Source organism: Hemiscyllium ocellatum, chromosome 16, assembly GCF_020745735.1.
Source record: "Hemiscyllium ocellatum isolate sHemOce1 chromosome 16, sHemOce1.pat.X.cur, whole genome shotgun sequence".
Lineage (NCBI taxonomy): Eukaryota > Metazoa > Chordata > Chondrichthyes > Orectolobiformes > Hemiscylliidae > Hemiscyllium > Hemiscyllium ocellatum.
This window is the reverse complement of record NC_083416.1, coordinates 49,844,550-49,860,734: the sequence shown is the minus strand read 5'-3', so window position 1 is coordinate 49,860,734 and position 16,185 is coordinate 49,844,550. Positions and strand designations below refer to the sequence as shown.

Sequence of the window (16,185 nt, the reverse complement as noted above, 5' to 3'; positions counted from 1 at the left end):
GTAGAATCCACATAGGAGCTAAGAAATAAAAATAGGAAGCTGACACTGGTAGACATAGACTAGACTCCGCAACAGTAAATATACAGTATGAATAAGAATAAATCAGGACATAACGAGGGCACGTAAGAAAGGCAGTCTTTTAATCATGGGTGAATTTAATCTTCATATCGATTGGGTTAGTCAGACTGGCATAGAGTCATGGGGAAGAATTCTTAGTATGAGATCAAGGCAGTTTCCTACAACAATAAATTGTGGACTCAACGCACTGGAGTTTAGAAGAACCTCTATTAAAACATACAAGATTCTTAGAGGATTTTACAGGGTAAATACAGAAATGTTGATTCCCCTTATGGAAGAGTCTAGGCACAAACAGGGATCAGGCTATTTTGGATCTGGCAATGAGTAATGAGATAGTTTTAATAAAATGACATCATAGTAAAAAATCCCCTAGAAAACAGTAACCATAGTATGCTAGAATTCAGCATTCAGTTTGAGAGGGAGGGACTTATCAGAACCAACAGTGCTAACCTTAAATAGGGGTATTTACAGTGGAAAGGGCTGAGTTAGCTAGCGTGAACTGGGAAAAGAGATTAGCAGCAAAGACATTTGAGGAAAAATGTTTAAAGAAATAATTAATGGGTTTACACAAAGATGTATCGCAGTGAGAAAGAAAGAATCTTCAAAGGAAATGAATGAACCATGGTTAACCAGAGAAATTAAGGGCAGGATCAATTTGTGTTCTTGTTTTTGCTGCTGTTTACCTATTATTTACTTATCTATGCTACTTAAGTAAGCAATACACCTGTATTGCTTACAAGTCAAAGCTTTTCACTGTGCCTCAGTACACGTGACAAAAATTCCATTCAATTCAATTCAATGAAAGAAAACATACATTATAGTAAAAATTAGTGGTAATCCAGAGAATTGGAAAAGTTTCAAAACCAACAAAAGACAACCAGCCAAAAATATAAAGAGGAAGATGATAAACCTTGAGGGTAAATTTGCAAGTTGCATCAAGACAGGTAGCAAGAGCTTCTTTAAAAATATATATAAAAGGCGACAGTGGCTAAAGTTAATATTAGCTCCTTCAGAGAATGATAAAGGGGAACAGGAAACGGCAGAGGAATCAAATAAACACTTTCTGTCAGTCTTCTCAGGAGATGACACTAATAGTATTTCAAAATTAATAAATAATCAAAGGGCAAAAGGTGGAGAGGAAATGTCTACGATAATTATCACTGGAGAGAAAATGCTAAGGAAATTAATAGGGCTAAAGACCTGATGAAATGCTTCCTCAGATATTAAAAACAAGTGGATGGACTGGTGGTAGTCTTCCAAGTATCCTTAGATTCTGGAAATGTCTCAGATGATTAGAAAAGTGTCACTGTACATCTTTGTTAAAAAAATTGAAGATGCTGGGGCCATAACTATTAACAATACATATATCAATGACTTAGATGAAGAAAGTGAATGTACTATAGCCAAGATTGCGGTGACACAAAAAGAGGTGGGAAGCCAAGTGCAGAGAATGACACACAGAGACTACAGTGGGAAATTGACAAATAAAGTGAGTGGGCAAATCTTGGCTGATGAAAAATAACTTCGGAAAATGTGTGGTTATGTAATTTGACTGAAAGAGGAGAGGATTTGAAATATTATTTAACTAAAGTAGAACAGTAGAAAGCAGATTTGGGAGTCTGTGTAATCACAAAATGCTGGCATAAGCTAATAGGTCAGGCCACAGCTGGAAAATAGTGAACAGTTTTGTTCCCCTTAACTAAGGAAATATATACAGTACTGGCGTTAGAGGCAGTCCAGAGATGTTTCACTCAAGGGTATGGAGGGACTCTTTACAAGGAGAGGCTGAAAAGGTTAAGCCTGTACTCATTGGAGTTTAGAAGAGTCTCTCTTAAAACATACAAGATTCTTAGAGGATTTTACAGGGTAGATACGGAAATGTTGATTCTCCTTATGGAAGAGTCTAGAGGCTGAGGCCATTATCTCAGAATAAGGGGTCCTCTTCAGAAACAGAGTTGAGGAGGAATTTATTCTCTCAAGGGTAGACAACTTATGGAATTCTCTACTGTAAAGGACTGGGTCATTAAGTATATGCAAGGCTGAGCTAGACAGATTTTTAATCAGTAAGGGAATCAAGGGTTTTGGAGGAATGGCAAGAAAGTAGAGTCAAGGATTGTCAGCAGGTCAGGAGCAGGAGAACCGACGTTTCGGGCATGAGCCCATCTTCAGGAATGAGGAAGGTGTGCCAAGCAGGCTAAGATAAAAGGTAGGGAGGAGGGACTTGGGGGAGGGGTGTTGGAAATGCGATAAGTGGAAGGAGGTAAAGGTGAGGGTGATAGGCCGGAGAGGGGGTGGGGGCGGAGAGGTCAGGAAGAAGATTGCAGGTTAGGAAGGTGGTGCTGAGTTCGAGGGTTGGGACTAAGACAAGGTGGGTCGAGGGGAAATGAGGACACTGGAGAAATCTGAGTTCACCCCTTGTGGTTGGAAGATGAAGCACTCTTCCTCCAGCCATCGTGTTGCTATGGTCTGGCGATTGCAGATTGAAGAAACTTAAAAAAGGAATTAGAATATTCCAATCAAACTTACAGGCTGGTACATTACAGTATGTTTTTCTGTCCACAAGTACTGTCTGCTGTGCTGAGTATTACCGGCATTTTCTGATTTTATTTTAGTAGCTCCCATTTCTTTGTTCAATGATGCAATCTCCTGTATCTTTTTTACTCCCATTATGTTTATCAAACTCTTGACCATATAGACAAGTCTTTTTCTTATGTTTGTTTCCAAATTTTCCTTTTCATTTTTCACCACATTTTCTACATTAGTCAAGTTTTAATATGAGCAGCCCTGGTTTCACGTAGCTTGATTTTAGTTTAGTCTTAATCGATATAATTTTATATAAAGTTAAATTTTGAAGAGTACAACTAGTTATTACCTTTGCCCTCAAATTCAAAGTTTTTTTTACAACTGATCTATCAGACTGCTGGTTAACTTTTTTGTCCAGTTAATTATCTCCTACTATCTTCTGTTTTTCCTTTTTTAAAAACGCTTCCTCACCCTTTTTCATTTTCATAAAGAACTGTGCTGTGGTCACAAGTGTCTATTATTCCTCTTAATTACATCAGAAATTCATCTCACTTCATTTCCAAGAACTAAATCAAGGAATGCAATTTTGTTTGTTCAATGTAAAACATACTGCTGGGGAAACACTGTCTCAAATGCATTCTAAAATGTGGGCTCCACTCCATTAATTTTAGCCTTATCTATGTGAGAATCAATATTGTCCAATAGTATTGCTCTTTTCTTCTCCCATATGTTGTCTATTTTAGCTGGAAAAAGGTAAGGAAAATTATTATTTAAATAGGAAGCAGATTCAAAGTGCATCAGTGCCGATGGATCAGTCTTTATGCATGAATCACAGAAAGTGCCTATGTAGGTGCAGTACGTAATCAGAAAGGCAAATGGAATCCAGGCATTTATTCGAAAAGAACTGGATTATAAAAATAAAGAAGCATTGTTACAATTATGTAATGCATTGGTGAGATCACATCTGGAATATTGTGTCCAGTTTCGGTCTCCTTACTTGAGGAAGGATGTGGTTGGAGGCAGTTCAGAACATGTTCACCAGATTGATTCCAGGAATGAAAGGGCTGTTGTATGAGGAGCAGTTGAATAGCTTGGGCCTGCATTTGCTGCAGTTCAGAACAGGAAGGGGTGATCTGACTGAGGTATATAAAATCCTCAAGGGGATTGATAAAGTGGACTTTCAACAGATGCCCCCCTTGTTGACAGTCTTGAAAAAGATGTCATAGGAAGAGAGGAGGTAAGTTCAAAACTGATATGAGGAGAATTTAATTGTCTCAGAAACATACTGCCCCAGAGTGCAATGGAGACGGATCAAGAAAGAAATAGATAAGTTTTAGATGAAAAATGGGATAAAGGGCTATGGGAACAAGCAGAAAAGTGGAGTTGAGAGCATGATAAGATCAGCCATGATTACGTTAAATGGCAGAGTGGCTTGGAGCACTGAATTGCTATTCCCACTCCTAATTTCTAATTCCAATCTCTCCTGTTCTGGTCGAACTCCACACTCTTCTGTCTTTCATACTCCACTGATCTCTCAAAGCTCTTTTCCTTTGACTGAATGCAGGATCGAAGTATAACAGACTGTTTGGAAGTGTAGGACACTGGAACTGCATTTATTCTCCTTCAAGACTACTTTCATGTCACAGAATAAAACAATAAAACAATAAAAGGATCAGAAGGAAAGCATGTTGTGAGGAGCACCCAAGTCTGCAAGTATACATAGTTTAAGTGAGTTGGCAAAATTTAGCCTGTGGAATATACAAAATGTGAGAACATGAGACATTATGTACTTAGGTGAGAAAAACAGACAAACTCCTATTGGTTAAGAGTCACTACAGAATACTGCACAACAGCGGGACCTTATTGCCCTTGTAGATGAATCACAAAAGTTGAGCATGCAGGTACAGTAATTAGGGTGGTAAACGAAATATTGACCTTAGAAGTGGAATACAGTATCAAAGTAGGGAGCCCTTGTTACAGGAGTACAGGTTAAGCCATACTAGATGAGTTCTAATCATTTAAGCAGCAGCACTGGAGGCAGTTCAGAGAAGGTTCACTCAGTTCATTCCTTAATTGAAGAAGCTGCTTTATGAAGATTGGGCCTAATTTCACAGGAGTTCAGAAGAACAAGAGATTTTACTAAAACAAAGAGGGCTTGACAAAAAGATGCTGAGTGGATGTTGGCCCTCACCTCATAGCCCTGAAAGACAAAAATCTGTATAAGAATCAAACACCAGAGCTCCACCTACAGCAGAACTCCAAAGAACAATTTTGCCAAAGAATTGAATCCTGGACATTTCAACCATCATTGGTGGAAATCCTGGCCAAACTACACCAAGTTTGGGATGTCATGTTGTACAGGACATTGGGCAGGCCACTTTTGCATACTGTCCTGCTTGAGGAAGCTAAAAACCACAACACCAGGTTATAATCCAACAGGTTGAATTGGAAGCACTAACTTTCGGAGCACTGCTCCTTCATCAGGTGGAGTACACAATTGTAAGACACTGAATTTATAGCAGAAGTTTACAGTGTGATGTAACTGAAATTATACATTAAAAAAACCTTGTTTGCTTGTTAAGTCTCTCACCTGTTAGAAGTTTCACTTCTTTTACATGTATATCACAAAATATTTTTAAAAAGTTATCATTCCCAGGTTAACTGTAACAATTGGTGTCCGCCCAGATAAGATGTTGTCTGTGCCATCATGTTTAGACTGATTCTAATTTAAAAAATGAGTTAACAGTCTTATGAGGATTCATGCAGTTTTTGAGCAAAGTACAATGTAACTCTACAAATACAAATTCACCCCGTGTGTGTGTGTGTGTGTGTGTGTGTGTGTGGGGGGGGGGTTTGAGAGTGAAAGAGTGTGTGTGTAAGGGTACTTTTGAGAGAGGGAGAGAACGAGAGCGAGAGAGAGAGAGAGAGAGCGAGAGAGACAGTGAGAGAGAGCGCGCAAGAGCAGGAGCGGGAGAGGGAGGGGGAGCGGGAGCACAAGAGTGCACATGTCTACGTGTATGTATAGTGCAATGGTGTTCACCTGTAGTGTGACATGATCCCAAGGTCCCGGTTGAGGCCCTCCCTATGGGTACCAAATTTAGATATCAGCCTCTGGCCGCCACTTTTCGCTGCTGCCTGTCCCAAAGTCCACCTTGGAGAATGGTCACCCGAAGGTTCGAGGTCGAATGTGCTAAAGTGTTCTCCAACTGGGAGGGAATACTTCTACACTCCACCCCAGACAGACAGACACACCCCTGCAGACACACACACACACACACACCCACATGCATTCTCTCACAGACTTAGACCACTTTACACTCACACGCGCACACATATACACTCTCTGTCACAGACACTCACAACCCCCCACCCCAGACACACATACACACTCCTACAGACACACACACTCCCACACATGCATCCTCTCACACGCATACGCATTCTCTCACACACCCACACACACACCCACTCTCAGACTTAGATCCCTTCTCTCACACTCTCTCTCACACCCACACATCCACACACCCACACACACCCCCTCTCAGACTTAGATCCCTTCACACACACACACAAACATTTTTGGGGTGAATTTGTATTTGCAGAGTTACATTGTACTTTGCTCAAAAACTGCTGAATCCATGTAAGACTCTGTTAACTTATTTTTAGATTAGAATCAGTCTAGACATTATGGAACAGACAACAGAAGCTTCAACATCTTATCTGGGCTGACACCAATTGTTATAGTTAACCAGAGAATGTAACTTTTAAAAAAAGTTTTGTGATTTACATAAGAAAGAAGTGAAACTATCATGGTCATTCTAACAGATGAGAGATTTAACAAACAATCAAGGTATTTTTCAATGTATAATTTCAGTTACATCACACTGTAAACTTTTGCTACAAATTCTGTTGTCTTACAGTTGTGTACTCCTCAACCACCTGATGAAGGAGCAATGCTCCGAAAGCAATGCTTCCAATTAAACCTCTTGGACTATAACCTGGTGTTGTGCGAATTTTAGCTTTGTACACCCCAGTCCAACACCGGCATCTCCAAATCATGACTGCCAGAGAAAGGATGTTATTAAATTGGAGTGGGTGCAGAAAATATTTCCCAGGATGGTGCTGGGACTGAAGAGTTTGACTTATGAGGAAAGTCTGGATTGACTGTGAATTTTTTCACTGGAGCATAGGGTGTAGAGGTGTGACCTTATAGAGGTTTATAAAATCATGAGGGGCGTAGATAAAATGAATAACAAAGATATTTTCACTTGCAAGGGGGAGCTCAAAACTAGAGGACATATTTTTAAGGTGAGAGGCAGAAGATTCAATAGGGATCTGAGGGGCAACTTTTCAGCAAGGGTGGTTTGTATATGGAATGAACTGCCAAATGAGGTGGTAGATGCCAGTACAGTTACAATATTTAAAAGACATTTGGATAGGTACATGAATAGGAAAAGTCGAGGGATTTAGGCTAAAAACAGGCAAGTGGGACTAGTTCAGTTTGGAGAAACCTGATTGGTATGGACAAGTTGGACTGAAGAGTCTACTTCCATGCTGCATGATTCTATGACTGGTGGGGTAAATTGAACATTGAAGGACAGTTTTTAAATAAGAGGTTTCCAAATAAGACAGAATTGAGAAGAATTTTAATCTCCCAAAAAAGTTCACTAGTCTTTGAAATTCACCACCACAGAACACATTGAATTTATTCAATAACTCGGTCTCCAATGTCAAGTCTTATTCATAGTACAGTGCAAGAGAGATAAGCAAAGTAAATCCCATGGTTTTGAACCATATTCATCTTTTCCCCTCCCTTCAGCTATTTCTCAAGGATGAGTGTGTTGCTGGAAAAGTACACCAGGTGAGGCAGCACTGGAGGAGCAGGAAAATCAACATTTCAGACAGGAGCCCTTCATCAGGAATGCGGCTGGGAGCTTCAGGGGTGGAGCGATAAATGGGAGGGGAGTGTGGCTGGGGAGAAGGTAGCTGAGAGCGCAATAGGTGGATGGAGGTGGGGATGAAAGTGATAGGTTAGAGGGGAGGGTGGAGCGGATAGCTGGGAATAAAGATTGACAGTTGGGATAGGTCTTGAGGGCAGTGCTGAGTCGAAAGGTTAGAACTGGGGTAAGGTGGGGGGAAGAGAAATCGGAAAACTGGTAAAGTCCACATTAATTGAAGGGTCCGCCTCAGGTCATCAATGTGGACTTCACCAGTTTCCTAATTTCCCCTCCCCCCCCCTTACTCCAGTTCTAACCTTTCGACTCAGCACCGCCCTCAAGACCTGTCCCACCTGTCAATCTTCCTTCCCACCTATCTGCTCCACCCTCCCCTCTGACCTCTCACTGTTACCCCCATCTGCCTTCACCTCTTGCACTCTCAGCTACTTTCTCCCCAGCCCCAACCACTCCCATTTATCTCTACACCCCAGAGGCTCCCAACCTCATTCCTGATGAAGGGCTCCGGCCCGAAACTTAGATTCTCCTGCTCCTCGGATGCTGCCTTACCTGCTGTGCTTTTCCAGTAACACACTCTCAACTCTGATCTCCAGCATCTGCAGACCTCACTGTCTCCTATTTCTCAAGGATTGACACTCACCATATACTAGAGATACCAGAACCTTTGTAAATGAAAAGTGTAGGAGAAGAACATTATGATCTGCTGGGATACTGCAACATCATAATAAAAATATAACGGCACTGTGTGAAATGTGGGACTGGAACAAAATAAAATACATTGAGAAAACAGAATTACAGTTAAAAAATGAACATATTAAGGGTATTGTGTTAGCTGCCTTTTACAGTAGGCAAAAGTGAGGACTGCAGATGCTGGAAACTAGAGTCAAGATTAGAGTGGTGCTGGAAAAGCACAGCAGGTCAGGCAGCATTAGAGGAGCAGGAAAATCGACATTTCGGGCAAACGCTCTTCACCAGGAATCTTCTAGAGTAAGTGCCCCTTTTCTAGATCCAGTGAATCCAAAAAGTAAATGGTAAGCAATGCATCCAATAGTGTCCATCTTACTATGATCCATTTAAAGTCATAGTCATAGAGTCCTAGAGATGTTCAGCATGGAAATAGACCCTTCGGTCCAACCCATCCATGCCGACCAGATATCCCAACCTAATCTAGCCCCACCTGCCAGCACCCGGCCCATATCCCTCTAAACCCTTCCTAATCAAATACCATCCAAATGCCCCTTAAATGTTGCAATTGTATCAGCCTCCACCACTTGTTCTGGCAGCTCATTCCATACACGTACCATCCACTGTGTGTTAAAAGTTGCCCCTTAGGTCCCTTCTATGTCTTTCCCCTCTCACCCTAAACCCTCTAGTTCTGGACTCCCCGACCCCAGGGAAAAGATTTTATCTATTTACCATATCCATTTTGCACTCAATTCTACCCTATTGAGTCATTGAACAATTTTATTCTATTTGTAACATAAAATGGATACTCCAATCAAAACATTTGTAAAAAAGTTTAATTACAAATCTTTAATGAGTCCTGTAGCAAATTCTGAATCACCAGTGCAATTATCATGGATTTAGAAATATGCATAGTAGAAAAGATGTCCACAGAAGAGACATTCTTATTGCTCTATAGCTCTACGTTTTGTTTCACAGAAATCAGCAAATAATGTAAACTGCTGCTGTACTTACAGAGAATTGGGTCGTTCTAGTTTCACTGTAGAAGTTTCAGTGTCACAAGAGCCAAGGCTATGCACACTTTGTCGATGAGTTTTAGCATTCAATGAAGCGTTCACAGCAGCGATGACCACAGATTCAGTACTGGAGTTTGTAATGTTTTTCTGCTTCTCTGCTAAGAATAAAACATTTTTCTTTACATTTGATATATCTACCCAAGTGGCAAAATATTCTACAATCACTTTCCAACAAATGCTTTTACCAAAAGTTATAAATGCAGTTTTACTGCTAAAAGATTAAATCAACTAGTTTCACCTTTACCTTGAAATTAAAATTTCATCATTTTAATGTTATTAACTTTGCTCAAGTACTTCCCTTGAATTGACCAGTATTGCTGCATGCATGAATGGAATTGAAATTCCCAAAATTACTAGCTGAATATTCCACTACCTTCAAAGGCAAGGACTGCACTTAAACATGCAGACATCCACTCACTTTGCATCGCAGAGATGGTCTGCTGGTCCTTACATTAAATCCATATTCAAGAAAATACAAAGTCAATGTTTGGTAACCTTTGCTAAGAAAATTAGACATTCATTCATTTCCTTTCTGTTAGATATGCTGTGTTAGAACACATATGTATTCAAACAAAATCAGATAAGATTTCACACATTCCCTGCAGAACAGGGAAGACTGCGTAGTCCCTTTGAGGCATAAAATACCTTTCTAAGCTTGGAAATTTAAACCAGAAAATGTCTGCAAGGAGCTGCAGATGGACAGACAGTTTTAAAATGGAAACATGTTACAATTGGCTGTGTGATTGGAAACCGTAGGCGTGTTTGTTATTATGGGAACTACCTTACATTGGCTAATTATTTCAGAACAAGCCCTTATTTACTAAAAACCTATTAAATTTAAACCAGAGGGTTTTGACTACCTGGAACCAATCCGATTGTAAAGGAATTAATTGACCGTTACGGGTATAAATAAGGGGGCAATTGGACTGACAGGGGAGATCAAACTGTCATCTGCTATCAGTTAAGAGTCCTCAGTTCTCAAGAGAAATTGGCTCTTACAGTCATCTATGTATCAGAGAAAGCATCTAAATAATCCAAATAACATCGGTACCAACATCAGAGAAGGCATTTTGGTCAGAAGAAAATGACTGAGAAAGCGTTTCGGATGGAGGAAGACAGAAGAAAACACAAAGTTCCGAGGACGGTGACGCCTTAGCTGCAATTTCGGGAAACTAACTTCTATTTCTTCGATATATGTATATATTAAGTGGGACTTGATTTTATTGAAACAGCATACCATTAGAATAGTTTATTAACGATAGTTAATAGTTAATGGGGAATTGTTTGGTTTGTTAGTGGTTCTGTTAATTTGCTTATTGTTGGACTTACATAAATAAATTGTTACTGATTGATTTATACAGTAAGTGAAAAAAATTCATTTCATTTAACCAAGCCTTTGTTACAGATTGGGAGTCGAGAGGTAGGCTATTCTGTTTACCATTCCTGATGAAGGGCTTATGCCCGAAACGTCGAATTTCCTATTCCTTGGATGCTGCCTGACCTGCTGTGCTTTAACCAGCAACACATTTTCAACTATTCTGTTTACCACACTTTTTTTAAAAACAGCATATGAAGCAAGGCAAGGTGAGCCTAGCCTCTATGGATGTTTCAGCGTTCGTTCTCAGAGAAGGAGGTTGACCCCTGATTCATAATAATAGGTACCAGATGAATCAAGTCAATGCACTCTTCCGGGTCTCTTGTATGCAGTTGAAACAGGGAAGGTATCAGGAGAAGGGCAATGACAGTCTTGTTCCTCACTTTTGCAGACATCCCTCATGGGACTCAGATTATGGTAGAAAACAACGTTGTGAATAAGAACTATCTTTGAGAGACATAATTTTAATATTTGCACCATTAATGCTTCATTGCACTGTGTCAAAGCTTAAAGGCAGAGTACAGTGAACAGATATTTAGACTCCAAGCCAAAGCTTTCCTACATTCATTCAGGGATTTCTGAGCAGAATCACCAGTTGTGGATATAGATGCTGATCTCCTTGGCGTAGAACAACTTTCCAATTGTAATTTCTACTTGCAAAACTGTGGTTGGTCTGTGCTAACACATAGTGAGGCATATTTGCTTCCTAGTTAAGAACCATTGATGTGAATAATTACTTTTTTAATGTGCATATTCCATATAATATGAACAACCCTACAATGTCTTTATAGATGTAATTTGTCAGACCTTTCAATTGAAAGCTGTCACTGTGTGAAAGTTTGATACCAAACAATATTTGATTCCATGGGAAAAGGAATTAAGGTGTCACGCTGAATAAATAGCATTTACAATTTTTTTTGACATTTGTACATATAGCAAACTATCTCATGTGGAAGGATTGAAGGTTTGATAGAATGAAAGCTGGGATGAAAACCTTAGTAGTCTCAATTTCTCCAGCAGGAGCTATATCAGATCTAAATTGTCCCAGAATCATAATGCCACAAACCATCTTTTTTTGTGAAGCAAATGTGGCAAGGATAAATCTCCTGTAGCAAGTTTACTCTGAAGGGTTGATAAATATTGGTCCAGATCTAGCAAATGAGTGCCAACAAAACATCTCCAACATCAATGCACTCATATTGATACTCGCTCAATTTCACCATCTAACTCATGTAACAAATTCAGAACCCACTAAAGAATTCTCTTCTTCGTTGCTTTGGATGGTGCAATTTAAATACTGTACCACCTTTCTATCACTGAAAAAAATAACTTTAAAAGCTAAGTGTTATTCCCTTCATTTTCTGGCAAGATTCCATAATTTTAAAAAAATAATAATACTTCAGTTGCTACCTTCGGGCGGCACGGTGGCACAGTGGTTAGCACTGCTGCCTCGCAGCGCCAGGGACCTGGGTTCAATTCCCGCCTCAGGCGACTGACTGTGTGGAGTTTGCACGTTCTCCCCGTATCTGCGTGGGTTTCCTCCGGGTGCTCCGGTTTCCTCCCACAGTTCAAAGATGTGCAGGTCAGGTGAATTGACCATGCTAAATTGCCCATAGTGTTAGGTAATGGGGTAAATGTAGGGGCATGGGTGGGTTGCGCTTCGGCGGGTCGGTGTGGACTTGTTGGGCCGAAGGGCCTGTTTCCACACTGTAAGTAATCTAATCTAATCTTAATCTAATGCAAAGTTGGGAAGAGTATTTGTGGATTTGACGACAAGATGTTCGAATTTGATGTTTATAAAATGATAGGGTGGGGGAAATAGTGTGTGGTCCCTTTTAAAAGATTGTGTTTTTTATACTTTGTGATTGGAAAATGAGTGTATGGGCAACAGCTTCCCTGTGGCAGGTGCTTGAATTAGAACATTTGTATCAAAAGGCTGCATTGTTAGTAGGCAAAGCAGTAATTTTACCTAGACAACAGATTTTAAAGTTAGTTAATTACTTTTAACTAAGACAGTAATAGCAGCAGGAGCAGGTACTGAGGAACAAGAGAGACAGTAACACCAGCAGCAGGTACTGAGGAACAGGAGGGACTGTAACACCAAACAAAAAGTGGGCAGCACAGTGGCATAGTGGTTAGCACTGCTGCTTCACAGCGCCAGAGACCTGGGTTCAATTCCCAACTCAGGCGACTGACTGTGTGGAGTTTGCATATTCTCCCCGTATCTGCGTGGGTTTCCTCCCACAGTCCAAAGATGAGCAGGTCAAGTGAATTGGCCATGCTAAATTGCCGGTAGTGTTAGGTAAAGGGATAAATGTAGGAGAATGGGTGGGTTGCGCTTCGGCAGGTCGGTGTGGATTTGTTGGGCCGAAGGGCCTGTTTCCACACTGTAAGTAATCTAATCTAATCAAGCACTTGGAGATGAGGGACTAATTAAATTTAAATCTGATGATTTTGACAACCTAGAACCAATCCAATTGTAAACACATTAACAGGTCATCAAGGGTATAAAGGAAGAGGGCATTTGAAAATTGCAAGAAAGCAAACTACCATCTGAAGGGATTAGCTCTCTCAGAGTAACCATCTCCTGACTAAAGGTACAGCAGCACTCTTAGATAATATTCCTGACACCAAGAGGCGTTCCTGATGCAATAATTCTAAGGAAGAGGCATTCCTGAAAGAAGATCAACAGAGAAGACACAGAAAGGTCCAGAAGACATAGCCTAGCTGTAACTTCAAGAGACTATATTCTATTGGTTTGTTATATAAATGGGACTTGTATTTATTAGAACATTAAAAATTTGTTGGATTTGGGAACTGTTAGTAGTTAGAGGCGATTATTCAGTTTAATAATGTTTCTGTTAGTTTGTTCACTGTTGGAGTTAGATAAATAAATGGTTACTTTTTGATGATAGAGTGAGTGAAAGGATTTCATTTAATTTAACCACTCCTTTGTAACAGAGTGGGCGTTGAGAGGTAGGTTGTCACACTTCTCTTAACAGAGTATGAGGAGAGACAAGCCTCTCTGGGTGTTTTGGTTTTCGTTATCCGGGGGGTGTGGGAGGGGAATGTCAATTTCCTCTCATGTTAAAAACTGAGTGGCAATCATTATGATTTGCTGTCGTTATGGACTAGGCCAGATCACTCAAAACATTGCTAAGCAGGCAGCCTAGACCGTAACTTGGTGATTTGTTTCGGTAAGTGCATAGTGAAAATTACCCAGAGTAAGTTAGCTAGGTTGACTACCAGGTTTTAAAACAGACAAAGATGTATTCACAAAATTATGGAATGAAACACAAAGACCAGAATAAAGAATACTTACAGAACTCAGTCTGTCCAAACTAGACTTAATTATGCTGTTCTGAATATGCACAACAGTCCCAATAAACAAACCCCTTAAACACAGTAAAAACAAAACAAAGGCTTACAGATCGAAGTTAGAAAGACAGAACGAGAGAGAGTTTAGCAGCCTATTTCCACACAGCTTCTGCTGAACTGACTCAAACAAGACTTCAGCTTTTAGGACTGACCACTTCCCTTTCATTATACAGATTACTTCTAAAACATAAAAGCTTTGGCCTAAAGTCTTATCTGTTTACATATAAACAAAAAGGCCTCTCAATAAACCCTTTCATCTCTGCACCAAACCAGTCGTTTAGGAGCCCTGACTGTTTTCGACTCCACTGAAAAAAACCCAAGGACACAGTATCCTTTAGAAAAGGAACAGCTTTTAGAAAAATGAACTAGCTTTGTGACACCGTCTGAGATTACGTTTTCATGTGAATGACCACTCATATTGCTTGAAGATTTTGGTGTCCTTGGACAAACCGTACAAATGTATCTCACAGAATCTCTGCAGTGCAAATAGACATCATCTGGTCCATAAGACTGCACTGATCCCCCAAACAGCATCCCACACAGACTCACCCACCCTAGCCTAACTCCAGAACCACACATTTTCTGTGACTCATCCATCTATTTTGTACCTCTCTGGACACTTTGGGGCTGTTTAGTATGGACAATCCCCACCTAACCTGCACATTTTTGGACTGCAGCAAGAAACTGGAACATCCATGCAAATTCAGGGAGAAAGTGCAATCTCCACAAAGCAGTCACCCAAGATTGGAATCGATCCTAAGTCCCTGGTGTTGTAATGTAGCAATGTTATCCACGAAACCACTGTGCTGCTGGATGAGAGATCACAGATTTGGAAGGGACTTTGATGAGTTGATGCAGTAAATCCCTTATGAGATGAGTTACTCACCATAGAATCCCAGACTCTGAATTGCACTTGTAGCCACAGTATTTATTTGGCTGCTCCAGTTCTGTTTCTTGTCAATAGTAACTCCCAGGATGTTCATAATGCAAGATTCAGCAAGGGTAACACCATTCAATGCCAAATGGAAATAGTTAGATTCTCTCTTGTTTGAGATGCTCATTACCCAGCAAAGGTTTCTCGCAATGTTTCTTGACACTTAGCAGTCCAAGCCTGAACGCTGCCCAAATCTTGCAGTATATTGACATGTACAGCTTCAGTACTGAGGAGTTACAGATAATGCTGAGCACTGTGCAAGACCTCCATTTCTAACTTAAGGCGGCACAGTGGCACAGTGGTTAGCATTGTTGCCTCACAGCTCCAGAGACCTGGGTTCAATTCCCGCCTCAGGTGACTGACTGTGTGGAGTTTGTACATTCTCCCCGTGTCTGTGTGGGTTTCCTCCGGGTGCTCCAGTTTCCTCCCATGCTCCAAAAATGTGCAGGTTAGGTGAATTGGCCACGCTAAATTGCCCGTAGTGTTAGGTTCAGGGGTGAATGGGTCTGGGTGGGTGCGCTTTGGCGGGTCGGTGTGGACTTGTTGGGCCGAAGGGCCTGTTTCCACACTAAGTAATCTAACCTAATAATGGAGGAAAGGACATTGATGAATGAGCTAAAGATGGCTGGTTCTAGGATATTGTTCTGAGGAACTTTATAATGAGGTCCTGTGACTGGAATTATTGACCTCCAACAATCATAATCATAATATTTTTGCCAGGCATTACTCAAAACTAGCATAACTTGTTTATATACCTGAATTGTCAATGCCTGTGGAACTTTAACTCAATTTGTTCCCTTTAAAAAAAAAGGAGTTCAAGAAAGAAATGCAATGTAACAATAGGTTTAAGAAAAGCTAAGGTTGAAGCAACATACATTAGTCCACCTAAATTTATTCTTCTTGTATACAAATATTTCCGGACTTGCTTTGGATGAAAAGTGTTGTTCCATAATGCTGAATACCGATATAAATATTATAGAAGATATAGAGAACAGCAAGGGAAATGATTCCAAGTTTGAGAATGAGGAAAGATTTACAAAATTCAATCTCTTTCTTTATATGGTGATTAAGGGAGGACTTGTAGAATCACAATTATTACAGCACTGAGCCTGTTATGTCCCTTTAATCTCTATGTAAAACCTGCTCCGTTAAGCCAACTCCCTGCCTTCTTCCTGTGGCACT

At 40.3% G+C, this 16,185-nt stretch overlaps 1 protein-coding gene across 6 annotated transcripts in view; it reads right to left on the bottom strand.

Annotated features, from left to right (window-relative positions):
- Window positions 1-16,185, bottom strand: part of LOC132823420 (rho GTPase-activating protein 26-like) — a 248,532-nt gene that overhangs the window by 28,505 nt on the left and 203,842 nt on the right. For 4 of the 6 annotated variants that reach the window (XM_060837239.1, XM_060837241.1, XM_060837242.1 and 1 more), the window contains one exon: window positions 9,255-9,414. In XM_060837239.1, the coding sequence (XP_060693222.1) occupies window positions 9,255-9,414 (160 nt within the window). The remainder of the gene's footprint in view (window positions 1-9,254; window positions 9,415-16,185) is intronic. The other 2 variants (XM_060837240.1, XM_060837244.1) reach the window with 1 other exon arrangement.